This window comes from Mus musculus, chromosome 4 (assembly GCF_000001635.26).
Source record: "Mus musculus strain C57BL/6J chromosome 4, GRCm38.p6 C57BL/6J".
Lineage (NCBI taxonomy): Eukaryota > Metazoa > Chordata > Mammalia > Rodentia > Muridae > Mus > Mus musculus.
In genome coordinates this window covers 138558864-138578584 of record NC_000070.6, presented here as the reverse complement: position 1 = coordinate 138578584, position 19721 = coordinate 138558864, and the positions used below count along the sequence as shown (strand labels likewise).

Below are 19721 nucleotides of genomic sequence, written 5' to 3'. Positions count from 1 at the left end.
GCGGGCTTGGGGAGGAGCTGAGATACAGGAAAGAGCAGGCTCCCAACGGGCGGGCGGCTCAGCCACAGAGGAAGAGGGGAGCAAGATGCCTTCAGTGTATTTTGTTCTCCCCCGGAGAGACGATAAACGATCCAGTTCTTTGTAAAGAGCCCCAAAATGTCTAGAATGATGCAACCTAAGACAGATGCGTCAGAGTGACAGTCACCCAGGAGGAGAGCTTGTACCTCCCTGCTGTGCCCATCCTGACTTCTCTTGGATGGGTTGTCTACAAGGAGGGGAATCATGTGACACGTGCAGTTACCTCAGCTGGAACACACCGATACATACTATGGTTTTCAAATTAAAGCTGTGAAAAATAGTCTATTCCTGAAGAAATACTTAAACGCTCTTTTTGATCACATACTGTATTCCACTGCAGGGATATCCCATCATCCACCAGGCCCAGCCTGGTGGCACAGGCCTGTCACCCTGGCTACTCAGACGATGGAGGTACATGGGTCGCCGGTCCAAGGCTACTTGAGCTACATCCTCCGTTTTCAAGGCTAGCCTGGGCAACTTAGCAAGGCCTTGTCTCAAAAATAAAAGTTAATAGGAGAGTCAGGGATATAACAGTGGAGTGCTTGCCTGGCGTGTGGGAAGCCTGGGGTCAGTCCCTAGAACTGGCTTTGCCTCTTATGTTTTATGCTTGGTCCACAAAGCATATGTTAGATCATCCAACCCTCGAAACAGTTCTGCCAAGTAACTTCGTTACTGCCCCATTTTACAGATGGGAAACAGAGGCAGAGGATGTTTCATGATGAGGCTTGAGGTCACTCAGCAGGACTGGAGGAGCTAAGCTTTTAATCCCAGTAGCCTGGTCCAAACCCTGCATTCTCACTCACTCTTCCATACTATTTATATTTATATTTGTATTTATATCTATTGCAACTTGGGACTGGCAAGATGGCACAGCAGGTAAAGGCGCCTGCTGGCAAGCCCAAGGGGCTCAGTTTGATCCCTGGAACCCACTTGGTTTAGGAGAGAAGCGACTCTTGTGTTCTCTGACTTTCACATTGGCCCAGGGGCAAGCTGTGTGTGTGTGTATGGTGTCTGTGTCCATGTGTGTCATCCGTGATGTCCATGTGTCTGTCTGTGGTGCCTGTGTGTATCCGTGTAGGACAGCAACCTTCCTAATGCTGTGGCCCTTTAATACAGTTCCTCGTGGTGTGGCGACCCCAGTCACAAAATTATATATTTTTTTACTTCACAATTGTGATTTTGCTACTGTTATGGACTGTAATGTAAATATCTGATAGCAAGATATCTGATAGCCCCTGTGAAAAGGTCATTCAACCCCAAGGGGTCACAACCCACAGGTTGAGAACCACAGATATAGGGCACACTTTTCATGGTTTTCGGCTTTGTCTTTAAGTCTAAGGTTTTTCTTTTCTGAATTATACTTTCTTGCCACTTACAAGACGTTGTCCTTGGTTGGCTGGTGGTTTGTTTTGCTTTGTTTGTTTGCTAGTGCCCAGGGCCTTGGCTTGCTGGGCATTCTACCACTAAGCTACATCCTCAAATCTCCCTCTCCCCTCCCCCTCCCCCTCTCCTCCTCCTTCTCCTTCTTTCTCACCAAACCTCCAGGAAAATGTTTACAAGCCAAGCATGCCCGTCCTCACCCTTCCAGTCTCCTTGTCCATGTTACCAAAATAATCCCTCATTCCCACATCCATTTCCAGTTCAGACCAGTGGCACTGGACCAGAGGCCATGGCCCTGCTGTGACCTCACTCCTGTTTCAGGGAAGCTGTTCTCTCTCTCTCCCTCTCCCTCCCCTCCCCCTCCCCTCCCCTTCTCTATCTCCCTCTCCATTTCCATCTCCCTTCACCCATCTCTATCCATCTGGCTGGCATGTAGCGTGCAGAGTGAGAGACCGAGGACCCCGGACCACTTCTTACTCCAAATTCTAAAGCGCCAGCGCTCCTTGTACGTGTGCTAGGGAACAAACCACTCATGTTTTGGCCTGTAAATAGCTGTCTAGTGCAAAAAATAGAAACTATCAAGTCAGGAAGTGCATTCAAGGACCCTCAGTTAAATAAAGCTAGACACTTTCCCCAATGCAGAAAGTCTCAGAGCCCTTAAAGTGTTAATTCACATCAAGAGGCTGGGAGAAGGGACTCTGGGCTGTGGCTTTTCCAGATGTATTCCCCACTGAGACGATTATTTTGTTTTTATTTGTGGATTTGTAGGTGTGTGTGTGTAACATACATGTGTATGTGGCCACGTATGGAGGCCAGAGATCAACCTCAGGTGTTGTTTCTCAAGTGCAGTTTGTTTGAGGCAGGCTTGTTGGCTGGAAGCTCAGTGGGTAGGCTGGATGGATGGATGGATGGTGGGTCCCAGGCATCCTCCTGCCTCTGCCTCCCTGCATTAGGATTATGTCACCGGACTAGAGAGATGGCTCAGTGGTTAAGAGCACTGACTGCTCTTCCAGAGGTCCTGAGTTCAATTCCCAGCAACCACATGGTGGCTCACAACCATCTGTAATGGGGTCCAATGCCCTCTTCTAGTGTGTTTGATTACACCTACAGTGTACTCATATACCTGAAATAAATAAATCTTTTTTAAAAAAAAGTGTGTTACCACACCAAGCCTTTTCGTGTGGACTCTGGGAGTCAAACTCAAATCCTTACACACTTCACTGACTATGCCATCTTCCCAACAACACTGCTCTTATATTTCAGGAACAACTCAGAGACTAGTGTCCTCTGAGAATGAGGCCTCCTCAACCCTCTTTGGGGAGTTAGCTTCCTTTCTCTGCCATCCATTGGCAATGTCTGGAGCTTCACAGACCTGTGTAGGAGGAGGGGGCTGGAACATGGGACACTTCACCGTATGACAGCAGTTATATTTACCAGTATCCCCATTCTCCAGATTGGGAAACTGAGGCTGGGGGTGGTGGTTTCACATCCCATCCACCTAATGAAGGATGGGGCCAGAGCTCAAACTCAGCTCCTCCTGGCCCAAAACTTCATAGTCTTTATGTTATGCCATGCTTGGCTGCCTTAGGTTAATTGAAAGACAGAAGAGCCATTCCTTCATGGCTGATGGCATTGGGGAAAGGGCAGGAGCCAACAGGTTCACACCCACCTGATCCCCTGTCCTTCCTTGTCCTCCACGAAGGTGCCATGCTCAGCTTCCGGAACCTGACTCGACAGTGGGGGGGCTCTTCGGCTGGCCTGGGAAGGCCCCAGTCTATGCTCAGAGAACACTCCTCAGCCGCAGGAGACAGCAAATTCCAGACTCTAGGTAAATGCCATCTCATGGTGGCTCAGGAGCCCGGGCACCCCTGCTTCTGAGGCCTCCGGGCTGCTCTCTGAGTCTGCAGTCTTAGACCCCTAAGCAAGGGGAGGGCAAGGGCAGGCCTCTGGGACTGGCATAACTCCAGCACATGGCTTTGCGCAGAGCCTCTCTGCCTGGCTTTGCAGCACACACACACACACACACACATACACACACACACACCCGTCACACTCAGCTGCCTGCCCTCCAGCCTCTGGCTTCTCCCAGACACCAAGTTTTGAGAAACCTAATGAGCAGGAGAAAGTGATGACCAAGGAAGCCATTCCAGCTGCCCGGGGTCCCACCATCTGCTGCTTTCTGTGTTTGCCAGCCCCGCCCTTCCAGCCTGCACCTGACTGCCTGGTGCTCAGAGAGCTGTGGCATGACCTTTGTGTGACCTTGAGCTGATTGACATGCAGCACTGGCCGTTCTGCATCTTTCATCCATGCCAGTCGTTCTGGCTCTCCATAGATCGCCCGTAGTCATCCCAACCCCTTCCTTACAACCCTCCTGCTCTCTACTGAACATGGGGAGGACACCAGAGGCCATGCCCTGATCCTAGTCAGCCACCCACACTGTCAGAATGCTTCCTCAGAGGGGAGAGTTAGTTAAAAAAAAAAAAAGATGAGAATACTGGATGCCCAGAGCTGCTCTTCATAATTAAGGACAATGTCTTGGTCTCTCTGTGCCCCATGCCACAGGGGGGACCTGCTGAGCCCAGCCACTGAGTTTACAGGGACTTTCCAGTCTAACTGTTCCTTCTCTGGGACTCAGCCCTTGGCAGGCTGTGGTTTCCACTGTAATCACGAGCCCCTGACTTCCTATCATGCTCTCTTCATGCCCCATACCTTTGGCTCCTCAGCTCTTACTGTATCCCTCTCTGTTCCCTAGCAAAGGCTGCCAGTGGCCCGTGCTGAGAGGTGTCCTTGTGCTCAGCTCTGTCCTCACTACTCAGAATGCCTCACTCTTAGGAGACTTTCTTTGACTGTCTTAGACAGGGTTTCTATTCCTGCATAAAACATCGTGACCAAGAAGCAAGTTGGGGAGGAAAGGGTTTATTCAGCTTACTCTTCCACGTTGCTGTTCATCACCAAAGGAAGTCAGGACAGGAACTCACACAGGGCAGGAACCTGGAGGCAGGAGCTGATGCAGAGGCCATGGACAGGTGCTGCTTACTGGCTTGCTTCCCTTGGCTTGCTCAGCCTGCTTTCTTATAGAACTCAGGACTACCAGCCTAGGGATGGCACCACCCACCATGGTCTGGGGGCCTCCCCCACTGATCACTAATTGAGGAAATGACTTACAGCTGGATCTCATGGAGGGGTTTCCTCAGTGGAGGCTCCTTTCTCTGTGATGACCGCCAGCTTGTGTCAAGTTGACACACAAAACCAGCCAGTACATTGGCCAAAAATAAAATAAAATAAAATAAAATAAAATAAAATAAAATAAAAAAGAGGAATCAGCCCCAGAGAAGTCAAGTGACTCACACAAGATCATGCAGCCAGCATATGATGAACTCGGTGTCTGGCAGTGAACTGTGAGGTTAACTTAGCCTGTGTTTATGCCCTGGTTACCTCGTTCAGTCTTGCTGTCTCTAGTTCGTCCTCATGCTGAGGACTGTGGCAATGAGCCCAGTCCCCTCGCCTGGGGAGAAAAAGACTGAATGTGTTTGTATTTGAGCCTCCTTACTGTAACTTAGACCCTCCCTTATGTCACACCGTCCCGCCGCCAGACTGACAATCCCAATGGTCACCATCTTGATGCAACCTTGCCTTGGTTAGACATTTCTGTTCCTGTGATAAGATAGCCTGAGGATAGCCACTTAGGGAGGACAGGATTCGTTGTGGTTGGTGGTTCCAGATGGATGGCATCCATCATGGTGACAAGAGCAGGGTTTTCCAGGTATTCTCATGATGGGCACAGGAAGCTGGGTGGTCACACTTTCATCCCACACACAGGATGCAGAAAGAAAGAGAACAGGAAGTAGGGTGAGAATACAAAGCCTGAAGCCCCGCCCCCCAGTGACATAGTTCCTCCAATAGACTTGATGCCTAAAGGTTCCAAAATCTCCTCTAAACTGTCCCACAATCTGGGACCCAGTGTTCAACTCCACGAGTCTCTGGGGACACATCTCATTCAAACTACGATCATGGTTGTGAACCATGCTTATCAAGTCTATTTTACAGACTGGAATACTGAGACTCAAAGCTTTCTAACAAGTTGGGGCCATGTACTGGAGCCTCCTGAAAGCCTGGAATGAACATCCCAGGGAGCGCAGACCAGGGGAGGAGGTGCCCACTGTACCCAGACCCTGACTCCCATCCCAAAGCTCTCCCTCATTTGCCTCATATTCCCTGTGGGGTCTGCAGTTCGAGGTCTCACTTAGCACATGCTTTAAGTACTTGGTGAGTACTTGGTGAAGCACTAAGCATTATCTGAGTAGTATCTCACTGACTCTGTAAGGCATGTGTCTTTAACTCCAATGTACACTAGAGTCTGATAGGTAACATTACCAAGGACCCATGGCTTAGTGAGTAGAGGTGTTAGGACTTTGAACCCAGCATGGTAGCATGCCGAGAAGGGTAAGGGGTGCCCAGGCCCCACTGGCATCCTCTGTTACAGCCCTACAAGACAGCCCTACTTCAACCTTCAATAAAACCCCATCCCCCGGCCATGAGAAGCAAACCACGGCAGAAGGTAAGCAGCCTGCTGGGGCTGACTCTTATTATGATAGTGGAATGTGAGACGGGGGGTGGGGGGTGGGGGTGGGGAGGGGGTGTAGGTGTCTCAGTACCAACAGAGACATCAGTGCCCAGACCTTCACTGATGTCTCAGAACAGCTAGCGAGAGATGGCAAGGACTGTCCCCAGTTTAAAGATGAAGAAGTTGAGGCCTAAAAGAGGGAACTTTTTTTCCAAGGTCCACTTAGCGGGTTTTTATAGAGCGGGACCCCCTATTTCTAGCGGAGGGGAAGGGGGGCACCGCCCCATCACTCTTAGCATGGAATCCTCTGGCAGGGTTGTCAACTCAGTGTCGAATCTGGAAATGGGGTGGTTGATGTGAAACTGTCACAGCCCCTTCAATCACCTCCCAGAAGATGCCAGGGCCCCCTGAAAGAACCTTAGAGGCTCGCCTGCCCCTTACCTGTGTCACCTGACCCACTGTACCTGGGACGTAGCTGCTTAGCAACCAGTTCACATCCTGGTGCCTTCTATACATAGTGAAGCTCCCGCCCCACTCAGATCCAGCTTTCCCAGCTGGGAGGTGACTCAGTGGACAGGGCCCCTATCCAGTCTCTCACTCCATCATTCTGTGACTCTCCAGGTCCCCCTCAAAACCTGTCCGCCAGCGCTCCATCCTCCATGAAGGCCACTGAGACTCTCTTTGGATCTAAGTAAGTAGAGTTTCCCTCTGAGAACAAGATACTTTCTTTCCTTTTCCTGATGTCAGAGACAGGGCCAGTCTCACCTCGGGGATGCTAAAAAGCCCTGTGGCCTAGAGATACCATAGTGTGACGGGTCTCAAGCAGCCAAACTATGCCCCACATTTTCCAAGGTCTCTTTAAACATAAACACCCCTGGGAAAGCCAATAAATAGTTACTTTTCCCTTTTTTCTTTTCTGTTAAAAAGCAACTTACAGAGGGTTTATTTGGTTTGAGGGTGTAGTCTGTCACAGCAGGAAGGCCCCAAGGCAGACACATGAGGCAGCTAGTCACACGGCACCTGCAGCCAGGAAGCAGAGAGAGATGGATGCTGGTGCTCATCTTTCGTCTTCCATTTGGTCCAGGGCTCCAGGCAATGGGATGGTACCACCCACGTTCAGGGTAGATCTCTCCTTGGTCAGCCCAGAGAGTTGTCTCTTCATTGATGCTAGATCCTGACAAGCCCACAGTACTAACGGTCACAACTATCTTAGGAGTCTTTCCATCACTGGACTCAGAAGGGCATGGTATCCATAGACAGCCCAGGAAAACGCTGACCCATTCATTGCCCCATTGTTGCTAAGAGACGAGTTAGGGATGGCCACCTCAAGGTGTCTCCAGGCCTCCATTTCCCTGTCTGTCAAGTGAGGCGATTGAAGAACACCATCTGCTGGGTCCACCTTTCAGTGACTTCTGAGAAGGCCCAAGAGGGCTGGGATAACCAGAGAACCTGTTTCTGTATGCACAGGTTGAATCTCAACAAATCCAGGCTGCTGACCCGAGCTACCAAAGGCTTTCTCAGCAAATCGTTGCCCAAGGCTTCAGAGGCAACCCCAGGCAGCCAGAGCTCTGACTACATACCACTGGTGAGCTCCAGAACTCAGCCCCCCTCCCCCCAGCTCAGCCCCTGCCCATGCCCTCTCCTCTTCCCAGGGAAGGATCTCAGCACCCAAAACTCTCCTGAGCTTTCTAGAACTCCCCCCACCCCACCCAAGTGGCCACCAAGGCAGAGGGAGCTACCAGGTGTCCCCACTTGCAGTGTGGGTATTAGTCACAAGAAACTCCTCTACACTCGCTATCCTTGCCTTGGAACTGTCCTACAATACCCATGCGTCTGTTTTCAGTTCATAAAAGCAAGCCGTGATGTGCTTCCCAGGTAAGTTAGAGTAATATCCCAAGGACGTGCCCTGGTTTCATAAGCAGCTCTGTAGGTGACCCAGTATGCTATGATGGGGACAGAAGCCTGTTTCTACAGCCCACTGCTTGGAGCCAAGGACCAAGGCATGCAGGTCCTGCCACATCTAGGGGGTTCCTGAGATTGGGCTTCATAGGACCATGAAAGAGAGGCGCTGTCTGGGTACATCCCCTCATTATCTCTATCTGCTCACACCCCGGTACGTGCGTGACGTCATTTGGAATCCCCAGCTATCCAGGGCAGCCAAGCACTTAGACTTAGAGTCTCTCCACCAGGGTTGAGTGAGTCGGGCTCAGTGCAGAGGAGATGACCTTGAATTAGATAAACGTAGTTCTTCGGATAAAGCATCCAATAGAAGCCAGACAAGGAACCCGGCAATCCTACCCCTTGGCAACAGTGAGAGGAGAGGCTTGCTTTGGTGGTGTGACCCTGAGGCCCGAGTGTTGACAGAATGGTATATGACTTCCGGAAGAAGGCAGAGGCTGAGCCAAGACCTGAATCTTCAGGCGTCATGGCCAAAGGCCTAGAGAGGACGCAGCTTGGCGTCTGGAGAAAGGGGTCATGGGGTGAGAGCACAGGAAATTGGGGCCAGGTGGTGAAAGGCTTTATGAATCACACCCTGGACTGGGAAACTGACCTGGTCCTTCAGAGCATGTGGAATCTGGACTTTGTGGAGGGAGTTTCCTCTGAGTGCGTGCGAGGTAGAGGAAGAGGTGCGGAAGAGGAAAGAGAGAGGGGACGGGGTGTGTGTGAGGAGGTCAGGCAGAGACAGGGGTGAGCAGGCCAGAGTCTGATGGACAGGCCTGAAAAATCCCAGTGGCCAAGCAGGGCCCGCACAGGGGAAGAGGCAGGTTAGAGGCAGGGTAGTGAGTGCATTTGGCTTAGAGAGTGATTATCCCTCGACACTGGAGAATATAGTGAGGGCGTGCCCCATTGACTTGGGGTATCTTGAAATACCCCAGATGGGCAGAGCGGGCAGGATGAGATGAATGAGCACACTATGTGGACCTGGATCTCGTGTGGCCCCGCACTCCATGGGCCGAGAAGTTTGAGGTTCACTAAGATGTGTCCCTGCCCTCAGGTGTCTCTGCAGCTGGCCTCGGGAGCCTTTTTGCTCAATGAAGCCTTCTGCACGACCATCCAAATCCCCATGGAGAAACTCAAGTGGACCTCACCCTTCTCCTGCCTCCGAATGTCCCTCGTCACCCGCCGACAGGATCTGAAGACCCAGAGTCCACAGGACTGCACCAGTCTCTCCTCTTCACCCCCATCCTGTGACGGCATCTCCCTAAAGTCTGAAGAGAGCTCAGACCAGGAGTCCAATGCAATGCTGGAGCACATGGGAAAGCTGTGGGCCACGGTGGTGGCGCTGGCGTGGCTGGAACACAGCTCAGCTAACTACATCATTGAGTGGGAGCTGGTGGCTGCCAAGGCCAGCTCCTGGGTGGAGAAGCAGAAAGTTCCTGAGGGCCGCACCTTGAGCACTCTCAAGAACACTGCTCGCCAACTCTTTGTGCTTCTGCGACACTGGGATGAGAAATTAGAGTTCAATATGCTCTGTTACAACCCCAATTATGTGTAAGGGATGGGGAGGGTGATGATGGGCTGTTTGAGTTGCTAGGGGAACTTTTTGAAAGCCGTAGCCAATAGGGTATTGCTAGAAAGTGCCTTGGACTGGCAGTGGGTGGGCCTAAATTTAATCCCAGCCTTGCTACCACCTACTAACTTTAGATCAGTCACTGCCCCATCAGGGCCTCAATTTCCCCTTCTTCAAGACAAGAGGATGAGGTAGATTTTTTTTAATAGACCTAATATTCTTCCCATCCAGGTCTTCAAAAAACTCCAGGTCCTGCTGCTCCTGGGGCATGGTCAGAGAAACACACACACACAGACAGAGAGAGAGAGAGAGAGAGAGAGAGAGAGAGAGAGAGAGAGAGAGAGAGAGAGAGAGAGAGAGGGAGAGAGGAGTGTTTCCCTGGAGAAAGATCATGTCGGCATGTACTAGGGACAGCAATGTCCCAGTCCAGGGGGGAAAAAAGGTAGACAAGAAAACCCATAAAAGACAAGAACCACAAGCTTGCTCCAGGCACCAAGAGACCTCCTCTGTCTATGCATTGTGGGATAGGTTTGCGTCTCCATGGTAACAGCCTAGAGGCTCCAAATCCCACTAGCAAGCCAATCAGAGAACCATTGTTCCCAAGACTTTGCAAGAGATCCCTCCTAGTAGTTGAGAACACATGCATGATATGAAGTCTGGCTTCCTGTCTAAGATGTGAGCAGGACCACAGGGGAGAGATTCCCTTCCAGCCAAAACAGAAGATGGTAGCTATAGTCTGCAGAATTAGTCCAGAATGGACAAGCTCACAGAGTCAATGCCAGCCGTAAGTAACTTACACACCTGTTGTTGGATAAAGTGACTCCCTCCATTTGTATTGAGGGGTTAGAGGGGCACATCTGTGTGCATTGCATTCTGGGATAGTGGAGTCTCTAGCGCCAGGTGACCACACCACATTGTCTGGCAGACAGAAAACTTCTCTACAGCAGAAAAACAGATTTGGCTGCAGTGTGTCCGGACATGGAAGGGAATAAAAGAATCTTGAAATTTCAAAGTAGGAGCTGAGGGTGGGGGAGGGGCTACCCAATCTAAACGCTCCTCTTTATGATACCCCCAGACTAGTGTCAAACTGCCTAGGCATTGCCTCTCTCCCCTCACACTTCCCCGCAAAGTGTGTCTGGAACTCACCAAGGACACTAGCCCGGATCCCTAGACAGAAGCTATGGACCCCATAAATCCCTTACACCTAAGGTCTTAGCTTCTCATATCTTATTCCCAAAAGTAGTCCCTGAGACCCTGATATGAAACCCTACAGCATTTCCTTTCGGGTGAGACAAATCTTGGTTAAAGCAACCCATGGGAGTCTTACGGGCTCTGAGCCAGTGCACTGCTCTACAGAGATTCTAAGGGATAGGCAGTCTGTCCTGGGAGCTGGAGTAGGATGGTGGGAGGTGGGTACTTCCCCAAAACACCATCTAAGGGAAGAGACAAGAAGCAGACCTAACAGGATAGGGATGCTCTACTCCCAGCCCTCGTGTTCTGCCCTGGGCCCTCCAACTACACCGCAGCAACTCCCCAGAGGGTCCCTTTTAAAGAGGCAAAGTCCCTTCCCTACTTCACTTAATGCCACTCACCCTCTGGAAAGAAACCACCGTGCAGACCCTGACATCAAATGGGACGGAATTCTTGGGTATTGGCTTAATATCAGTGTCACTAAGATGGGACAGGAATTTAGATTGTCTTGCCCAAGGTCCCAAGGAGATAAAGGGAAAGACTTGCTAACTCCTCTGCCCCATCAAAACCCCCACTACTTTTGCTACCCAGCCAGCAGCCCAAGCTTCCTCGGGGTGGCAAGGGTAGTGTCTATGCCTGGTCATTATGAGTGGAAAAATGACCAGGCCATGAATCAGAACATAAGGACTTGGGCCCCTGTCTTGATGTTCCCTCGAGCAGTGAGGGGTTCCCTTCTCTCAGCGTTCTAGAGTTAGTGAGCGTTCTTCTGCTAACATGTCTCTTGGTAAGCATGGATTCACTGTACTTCTGTGCTGTGTGGTTTTGAGCATGTTGTGTTTGTATCCCAGCCCCCTCTCTTCCTCTGTTACTGAGCAAGTTGGACTGTCTAAACAGCACCTGCCCATGAGCTTGATCCTGGACAGGACAATGGTCATGGCTCAGGGCAGTCAATCTCTCACCCACTGCGGAGTTAGCACTATGCAATCCCTAGAAAAATCTGCCCACGCGTCAGCTGCCAGAGCTCAGCAGTGTATTTGATGCATAAGTGATTGTTGATCCCTGTAGCCCTGGACTCACCCCCCTGCCCGAGCACCATAGTATCAAGAAATACATCCCTTGGCTTTCAGTAACCCGAGGACTGGGAGAGGGAGTGTCTGGACAAGAAACATTTGTAGAATTGTTCCAGTGGTGTTGGGATGACTTGCAGCTTCGGTAACTCACTGCCTGGCTCGCCAAGCAGACGACCAAAAGGTAGGGCCTTAAGGAAAACACAGGAGCCATAGGTAGTGGGCACGTGTATAGAAACAAAACCGGTACAAAGGTCTTCAAGGGGTGTACTGTTGACCCAGTGATCTAGGCAAACTTGAATCCACCCCGTTTAGTTCGATAAGCCAGCTTTACTTTCAAGGCCATGTCAAAGGGACAGCAATGTCCCTGCTGTGTGAAGAAATGACCATTGAGACTGTCTGGCCAGCATCTTCACTGCCTTCAATAGTAAAAACATGAACCAAGATTAAGGAGCCTATGGGGTGGTCCCAACCCAGCCACCGTTCTACTCTGTGACTTCCAGAAAATTGCTGTCTTCCTCCAAGGCCCTCTTACCTTTGTAGAATGGTAGGATTCTTTTAGGTGTGTACTTCCAGCCTGTTGCTCACCCACAGAAATTTTCAGTGTGATAAACATACTGGGAACATCGCCCCCCCCCCACACCTCCCAGAAAACAGATGTATGCCGATCAGAATGCTAACCAGTTAATGGTATCACCAGTTTCCAAGGAGGTTACCAGTATGCAGCTCTCTTAAAGGTATCCAGTTAAAAACTACTTGTCTTTGGGCATTTCCCTGAGTTAGCACTAACATCTAGATAGCCTTTATGGGGTGCTTGTATGTAAAGCCTGTGAAGTAGTCCCTGTGAGCACACCGGTGACTGTCCCTGTCCCTTTGGAGTTTAGCGAGCAGTCATGGAAGAGTTTCCGTGACTCCCTCTGGCACTCCTTCATCCAGGGCTGGGTTTATCTTGACTGACCGTTCTCCAGCCCCATGGTCTGGCCTTCCATGGGCATTGCCTCAGGCTAACACCCTCTGAGTTTTGGAGGCACTGATCTGCAGATTTCTGACACATTCTTGATGGTGTAAGGAGAGCTGGCCACCATGGGTTCTGTTTCCTGTGGAGCAAGGGAATGCCTACAACAGGATGCTCTCTGGCTCTGCCTCCTGCCATAGGTGAACCCCGTCTGTAAGGCCCAGCCTTGGCTCACACTGCACTTGTAGATATGCGGCCTTGGCTTCCAGTCAATCCCAAGTCTGAAGCCAAATGAGTGTCCTCCATGACCCGAGCTGCCTGGTTATGGCTGAGGAGTAGATCAACCACACCCAATACCAACCAACTCCTGGTGATTTTTGTCTGCTCACTCAGATGAGTGAGAAAGCAAGCCACCACCCCACCACCATCCCGCTTGCTGGTTCACCCGCCAATAAAGGTTTCTAGAAGTTTCCTCTAAATCTTGCTTGCACCCCACTGATATCTTTGAAAGACAAAATTTCTCTGCTGGTCACTGCCCTTGGCAGGACCCCTTATACAAGGAGAGAGTGTGGGAAAGGGCCTGTTCCATCTGACCGCAGTGGCCTTCTCCCTAGAGATTGCCTACCCCATTCTCCTGCCTGGCTGGAATCTGCCTGACAACACCCCCCACACTTGTCATGTGGGGTTCTAAGTCCTGTTTCAACTCTAACATATTGTAATATCTCACAGTAATCCAGGCAACAGTGCATTCTAAATCTTCGGTGCCCTGAGGTGGGAGAGGGAGGGCATTCGTTCATTGCTACTGCCCTTGGGAGAAGATTTTATCCCACTCCTCAACCCTCCACCCAGCAGGAACTGGGAACAGCAGCAGCAAGGAAGAGGCCTGCATTCTAACACCGCTCTCTCTACAGTGCCACTGAAGATACTTGGGGCTGAATACACTTGGGACAGGACATGTCCAGCATCCTGCAGCTGGGCAAGCTGATTCACAGAGATCTGTCCCCAGGCCAGGGACTTGGTGCCCAACCAATCCAGTTCATGACTGGGGAGTGTCCTGACCCCTGTGTCCACCTCTGCCTTGGCCTGGTGACTCTCCTCACACCAGCACTGCCTCCCCATGCAGCAATGCCTGTGTGAGATGTCCCCTGTGGGCACTGCAATCCTCTCAGACCCTGGGCCAGCTCTCCTGGGCTTACAGCCACTTCTAAGGCAAAGTTGCTGTCTCCATGCATCCATGCGGTAACACCCGGTGTAGTTCCAACTATTTGCCCAAATGGCTTTGACTCAAGTGGCATGGCCGGTGCTTGTCCTTGTCAGACAGAGCCTCAAGTGCCTACCTATCACGTGATGCCCTGTGTCTTTCTCTGCTCGCCCCCATGACCTCACAGTGCCTAGACACTTCCTGCTTCTTGGAAAATACATTAGCGCCTTGCCTGGTGTAGTCATTTACATTGATGTTGCAGAAGTCCTGGGGCCCGGCTGTCTAATTCCATCACCTAGCTGTGCCTACCACGGAATTGTGTGTGGATATATTTTCAAAGGGTGGCTGCTTTGTCATGGTAGCTCTGTTCTTCTCCAGGCTTTTGGCTCATAAAACTGTTGGTGTGACAAGATTTGACTTGTGTCCGGTCCTTTTGTTCTCAGAGGCCAAACTAGCAGGACAGGGACCAGTTCACCTTCCTTAGTAAGCTGCCCCTGACTTGGCAAGGCTTTCTCCTAAGATGACCGACGGTCTTGGTTTGCTGGGGACTGAGAGGTCGTGGGGAGGTTTTAAACCTGAGAAGTTGGTCACAGTTCCTACCAGGAATTCTGGGACCCAGAGTGATAAAAACCTCAAGTTTAAAAGAAACAGGTCACGTGAGTACCAGCGCCACTCAGGCATTAGCTAGGGACTACCCCCGGGGTACCAATTCCGCCCAGGCCATCACAAGTGCACCCATGGAGCTGGCCCGACAGCCTGAGAAAGCCGCCAGTCAAACCAACACAGATGTTGGCACTATCCAGTGGAGGACCCGAGCCAGATGTGCGCATGGTCTCCTAGCAGAGTTCATCTGTGTTGCCTGCTATCCCAAGCCTTCTGTAACAGAGAGTGACCAGGAAGGATGTTAACAACTGAGACTTTCTAACTTACAAAGAATAGAATACCTTCTCTTCCTATGGGACATAGTTTAAAATTAGGATGCTGAACTGTGTTTAATTAAACAGCATCCATAAAATGTGTTTATTCAACAGGCCACAGCTTCCAAACTTGTCTCCCCCAAACAAGTATGGGGCTCGTTTGGACATCACAAAGCAACTCACCTTTTCCCCCAAACTGGTGACCCCCACAGTGGTCAATATTGATTGTCAATGTGACCTGAACTGGAACCACCTAGGAAATGCATCTCTGGGCATGTCTATGAGGGGTTCTCTAGATTGGCTTAGCTTAAGTATGAGACTCGCCTTCACTTCAGGTAGGACACCCCACGGACTGATGTCCCAGGCTGCATGAAAGACAGTGAGTAAGCTAAGTACCACCTTCCACGAGCCTCTGCTTCCTGGTTACAGATGTAATGTCATGTGACCTGCTGACAACTCCCCTGCCATGTTCAATTGCACTCCCTTGAACTGTAAGACAGAAAGAACCCCACCCCCTTAAGCTGCTTCTTGTCAGGAATTTTGGTCACAGCAACAGGAAACGTGATCAATACAAGCCCTTAGCAGACTGCAGGGGAAGTGGTTGACTAAATTAGGAATTTCCCACCAGCCCCCAAACATCGCAATGAAGCACTATCAGTTCCCACAGGAATGCCAACAGGCTGAGCTAAAGCAGTCGGTGACACCCTGATGGCACTTCCCCCTCATGTTCTACTGACCCTCCTGTAAAGGCCAGGCCAGGATGGCGGTGAGGACCTCCTTGTCCCTCACACTGGTAAGGATGCACTAAAGATTAAAAGGGACTCCTGGGCTAACTCCAGCATCTCCGTAAGACAGGAACTGACCACACCCGGGATTCTGGGCATGATAACAGCCTGTACCCTGCAGGGCACTGTTGCCTATCACACCATAGCCTGAGCTCCCCGTGAGCTCTCAGGTCCCCTCATCCTGGTCTACCAAGAGGACTCCAGCCCCACCCTGTCAAACTCCATCATTCTGCTGGAAGCCCCAGCTGCACTCACTCACTGTGACCCTGGGAGCATCCAGCCGGAGCACACCCAACGTCCAGCCCAGGTCTAGGGTCTTGGAAGAAGAAAGGGACGCACATGCTCTATTGCACAATGAGCCCTGGATCATCTTAGTGATATGTGATGCAAAGGGCCCTTTCCTATCCCAGATACCTAGAAGGTGGGCCAGACCCCACTTTAAAACCCGGCTCAGCCGACAGTAGGGAAGCTGTTTGCTATAGCTTTCTCAGCCATCCTAAGACAAACTGGTCCCAGAAAAGCCTCAGACCTCAGATCCAGCGGGTAGATACACGTTCTGCCAGGCGTTGACACCTTCCCTGTGTCACCCCACTACCCCCCATCCCCACCCCCCCACCCCACCCCACCCCCACCCCGGCCTGGGTGACTTCTGAACCTGGAACTCCCTGCTGGAAAGCAGGAGCTGTTTACCAGATCTCTTCTGCACTCAAGTTGGCAGTGCCATCCTGACATCCAGCAGAGGGCGCTGTGGGTGTGCACTGCCTTCCCAGACCAGGGCTGTACACAGCCTGGGTATGGGAACTGAGGAGCAAGCGTAAGGATGGTGCCCCACGACCCAGGCTGTTCCTGTCAACCACCTCTCTCCTCTCTGCTAAAACCAAGCACTTTGTAGCAGCCCAGAAGCCGGCTGACAGGCGCCATGTACAGAGCTGTGTGTTCAGACCCCAGGCTGGCTGACCTTTGCAGGAGAAAGTAACTATGTGGTCCTTGCCTGCTTGGCCCATTCCTCCTCCTCTCCTCCAAAATATTTGCACCACTCCCCACAACCTCAGGCAATGCCTACTTCTTTCAGACAAACTGCCCAGACGTCCTCTCAATAGTAACTTCCTATTTTATTAGTGGTGAGGGGGAGTGGTCTATGTCTTCCATTAGACTAGGAGCTCCCAACTCTAACTCTCTCTCTCTCTCTCTCTCTCTCTGTGTGTGTGTGTGTGTGTGTGTGTGTGTGTGTGTGTGTGTGTGTGTGTGTGTGTGTACTGCTGCATACCACCCTGCCCCCATCAGATTGGAGGCCTTTCACGGGCAGGGATTTTATGTCCTTCATCAGACAGGGGTTCTCAAATAGAGCTCTGTCTCCTTCATTGGCTATGACATCCTTCAAGGCAAAGCTTCTCCCACTCCCATAGCACCCGTGTAAGCACTGGCTTCAGTCAGTGATCAGGTTAGGACCATCCTTTCTGTCATTCACTCCAGAAGGGACCTGAAATGACTCAAGCCCCATGATCTTTGCATACTGAGTATAAAAAGTTAGATATACCAAACATCACCAAATTCAGGGCGAGAAACGGAAGGGACAGATGGAATTTTAAGAGTGGAGACCTTTGCTTGGTGTCTCAGTCTCTGTGAGCCCCCATGGGCCAGGTGAGTTGTCCCTGTAGGTCTTGTGTCGTCCTTAAGCCTGCGGGCTCCTAATCCTTCTCCCGACTCTTCCACAGGACTCTCTGAACTCGGCCTAATGTCTGGCTGTGCATCTTTGCATCTGTTTCCATCCGCTGTTGGATGAAGCCTGACTCGGACTCTGTTGCCTGTCTTTGGATCCCTCTCCCCTAGCTGGACTTAGTGCAGGAAGATGAGCTTAGTCCTGATGCACCTCGATGTGCCGGGCAAGGGAGGATGGAGGTGAGAGTGTGGGATTGGAGGAGAGGCTGCAATCGGGATATAAAGCGAATGAGAGAATGAGTAAATGAATGAGTGAATGAATGAGAATAGAAACCTTGGCTTCTCATGCGTACCACCCTTCACTCTTCCCTGACATATCCACACCGTCACCCCAGACTCTGCTCAGATCCCTGCTGTGCTATGCCAGCTGTTCTCCCTGCCTGCAGATGATGGCTTCATATCCAGCCTCCACACTGCAACCAGGGAAGACTCAAGCATCCTCTAGGCTCCCTCTGCCTCAAGAGGGAAAGTCTGGACTCAACCTCACAGGCAAGATCTCTCATCTGGACTGGGGGTCCCACTTTCTGGTCACTTCTTATGTGTCATACCCGAGATCTTTCCCTCTATTGACAAGCCATGTCACCTACTAAACCTAGAAGCAAAATGAAGTCCCTGCCTGCACTGCCATGCTAGGCTGTCACAGCAAAGCACCACGCATGAGTGTTCAGTACAGGCAACTGCTGTGCAGCCTCCCCAGAGGTTCCTATCTCCAGCACGCTTTTTTTAACAAAGACTCTGAGTCAGGGCCCAGCCAGATGACTTCACTTTAGCTAAGTTGCTCCCTTTTAAATGTGTTAATATTATTATTTTATAAGCGTGTGTGAGTGTATGGATGTGTGTGCATGAGTGTGAATGGGTGTGAGTGAGTGTGTGCATGTGTGTGAGCACGTGTATGTGAGTGTGAGTGAGTGTGTGCATTGTATGTGAGTGTGTGTGCATGTGTGAGTGTGTGTGAGTGTGTGCATTGTATGTGAGTGTGTGCATTGTATGTGAGTGTGTGTGTGTGCATGTGTGTGAGCACGTGTATGTGAGTGTGAGTGAGTGTGTGCATTGTATGTATGTGAGTGTGTATGTGAATGTGTGTGCATGTGTGAGTGTGTGAGCATGTGTGTGTGAGTATGAGTGAGTGTGTGCATATGTGTGAGTGTGTGTGCATGTGCATGTGAATTCTGTGCATGTGAGTGTATGTGAGTATGAGTGTATGTGTGAATGTGTGTGCATCTGAGTGTGTGTGAATGTGTGTGTGCATACATACTACATACATGAACCCCTCTCCCCCCCCCCAAAAAAAAAAGAAAAAAAGAGATGGTGTTAGCGTAGGAACTGAGGAGAGCAGTCTTGAACCTGTCTACTGTCTCCGGTGGGGCAGATATTCTAGGAAAGAGAGATGAACAAACAACACAAAATCAAGTCAATATACACAGAAGTATCCTAGTTAAGTATGTGTCTGGTTTTGTGTGTCAACGTGACAAAAGCAAGTGTCATCTGAGAAAGGGACCCTCAGTTAAAAAAATGCCCCATCAGCCCAGCCTGTAGAGCATTTTCTTGAATAACAATAGATGTGGAATGACCCAGACCATCTTGGGCAGTGCCATCTCTGGGCAGGTAGTCCTGGGTAGTCTAAGAAAGCAAACTGAGCAAGCCATGTGGGAACGTCAGTGGGCAGAGCTCCGCCCTGATCTCTGCTTCAGCTCCTGGCTTCAGAGAGATTTTTGCCTTGAACTCCTGCCCTGTCTTCCCCTGACTATAGACTGCAACCTGTGAGCCAGATAACCCCTCCCTCCTCAAGGTGTTTTTGGTCATAGTGTTTATCACAGCAAACCAGAGCCCAGCACAAAGGCGATAGGGCATCTCAGTGAGGTGCTGTGAAGGAAGAGCCAGGGGGCAGGATGCTAAGGCAGAGCTGTTTAATGACCAAGTGCAAGGTCAACCAAATCATCTTTTTCTTCAGAAAAAAAAATTTAAAAGAACAATAATCAAGCTTTGGAGGACTGTAAATGTCAGAAGGGCAGGCACGGCCCCACTCTCATCCCCTTTGCTCCTCTGGGACCCTAGGAAGTATCATTTTGGTATTACACATAAGGACTCTTAAGTTTAAAGATGTCCAGGGTCACCCAGCTAGAAATATGTGTGGGAAGGATTCAAACCCCGGTCTGCCCAACCCTGGGTCCTCCGTGTCCTTCAATATGTTCGTTCCTTACCTCCTGTGTGTTGGTGGCTCAGCTAAATGACCCGAGGTTGCTCATCCTCCAAGACCCCACAGCGTCCACATGAGCACTCCTCCGCTCAGCTACATGAGCCGAGGTTGCGGGGATTTTTAGAAAAGGCATCTTTTGTACTCAGCTTAAGCTTT

General features: G+C 50.7%; 1 protein-coding gene across 7 annotated transcripts in view; it reads left to right on the top strand.

Moving 5' to 3' along the window:
• The window catches only part of Vwa5b1 (von Willebrand factor A domain containing 5B1), a 71764-nt gene extending 57408 nt beyond the window's left edge, over positions 1-14356 (top strand). For 5 of the 7 annotated variants that reach the window (XM_006539241.4, XM_017320433.1, XM_006539243.3 and 2 more), the window contains 5 exons: positions 3161-3286; positions 5942-6016; positions 6644-6713; positions 7490-7607; positions 9018-14356. In XM_006539241.4, the coding sequence (XP_006539304.1) occupies positions 3161-3286; positions 5942-6016; positions 6644-6713; positions 7490-7607; positions 9018-9518 (890 nt within the window). In that variant the 3' untranslated portion in view covers positions 9519-14356. The remainder of the gene's footprint in view (positions 1-3160; positions 3287-5941; positions 6017-6643; positions 6714-7489; positions 7608-9017) is intronic. The other 2 variants (NM_029401.1, XM_006539245.4) reach the window with 2 other exon arrangements.
• Positions 14357-19721: the final 5365 nt, after the last annotated feature.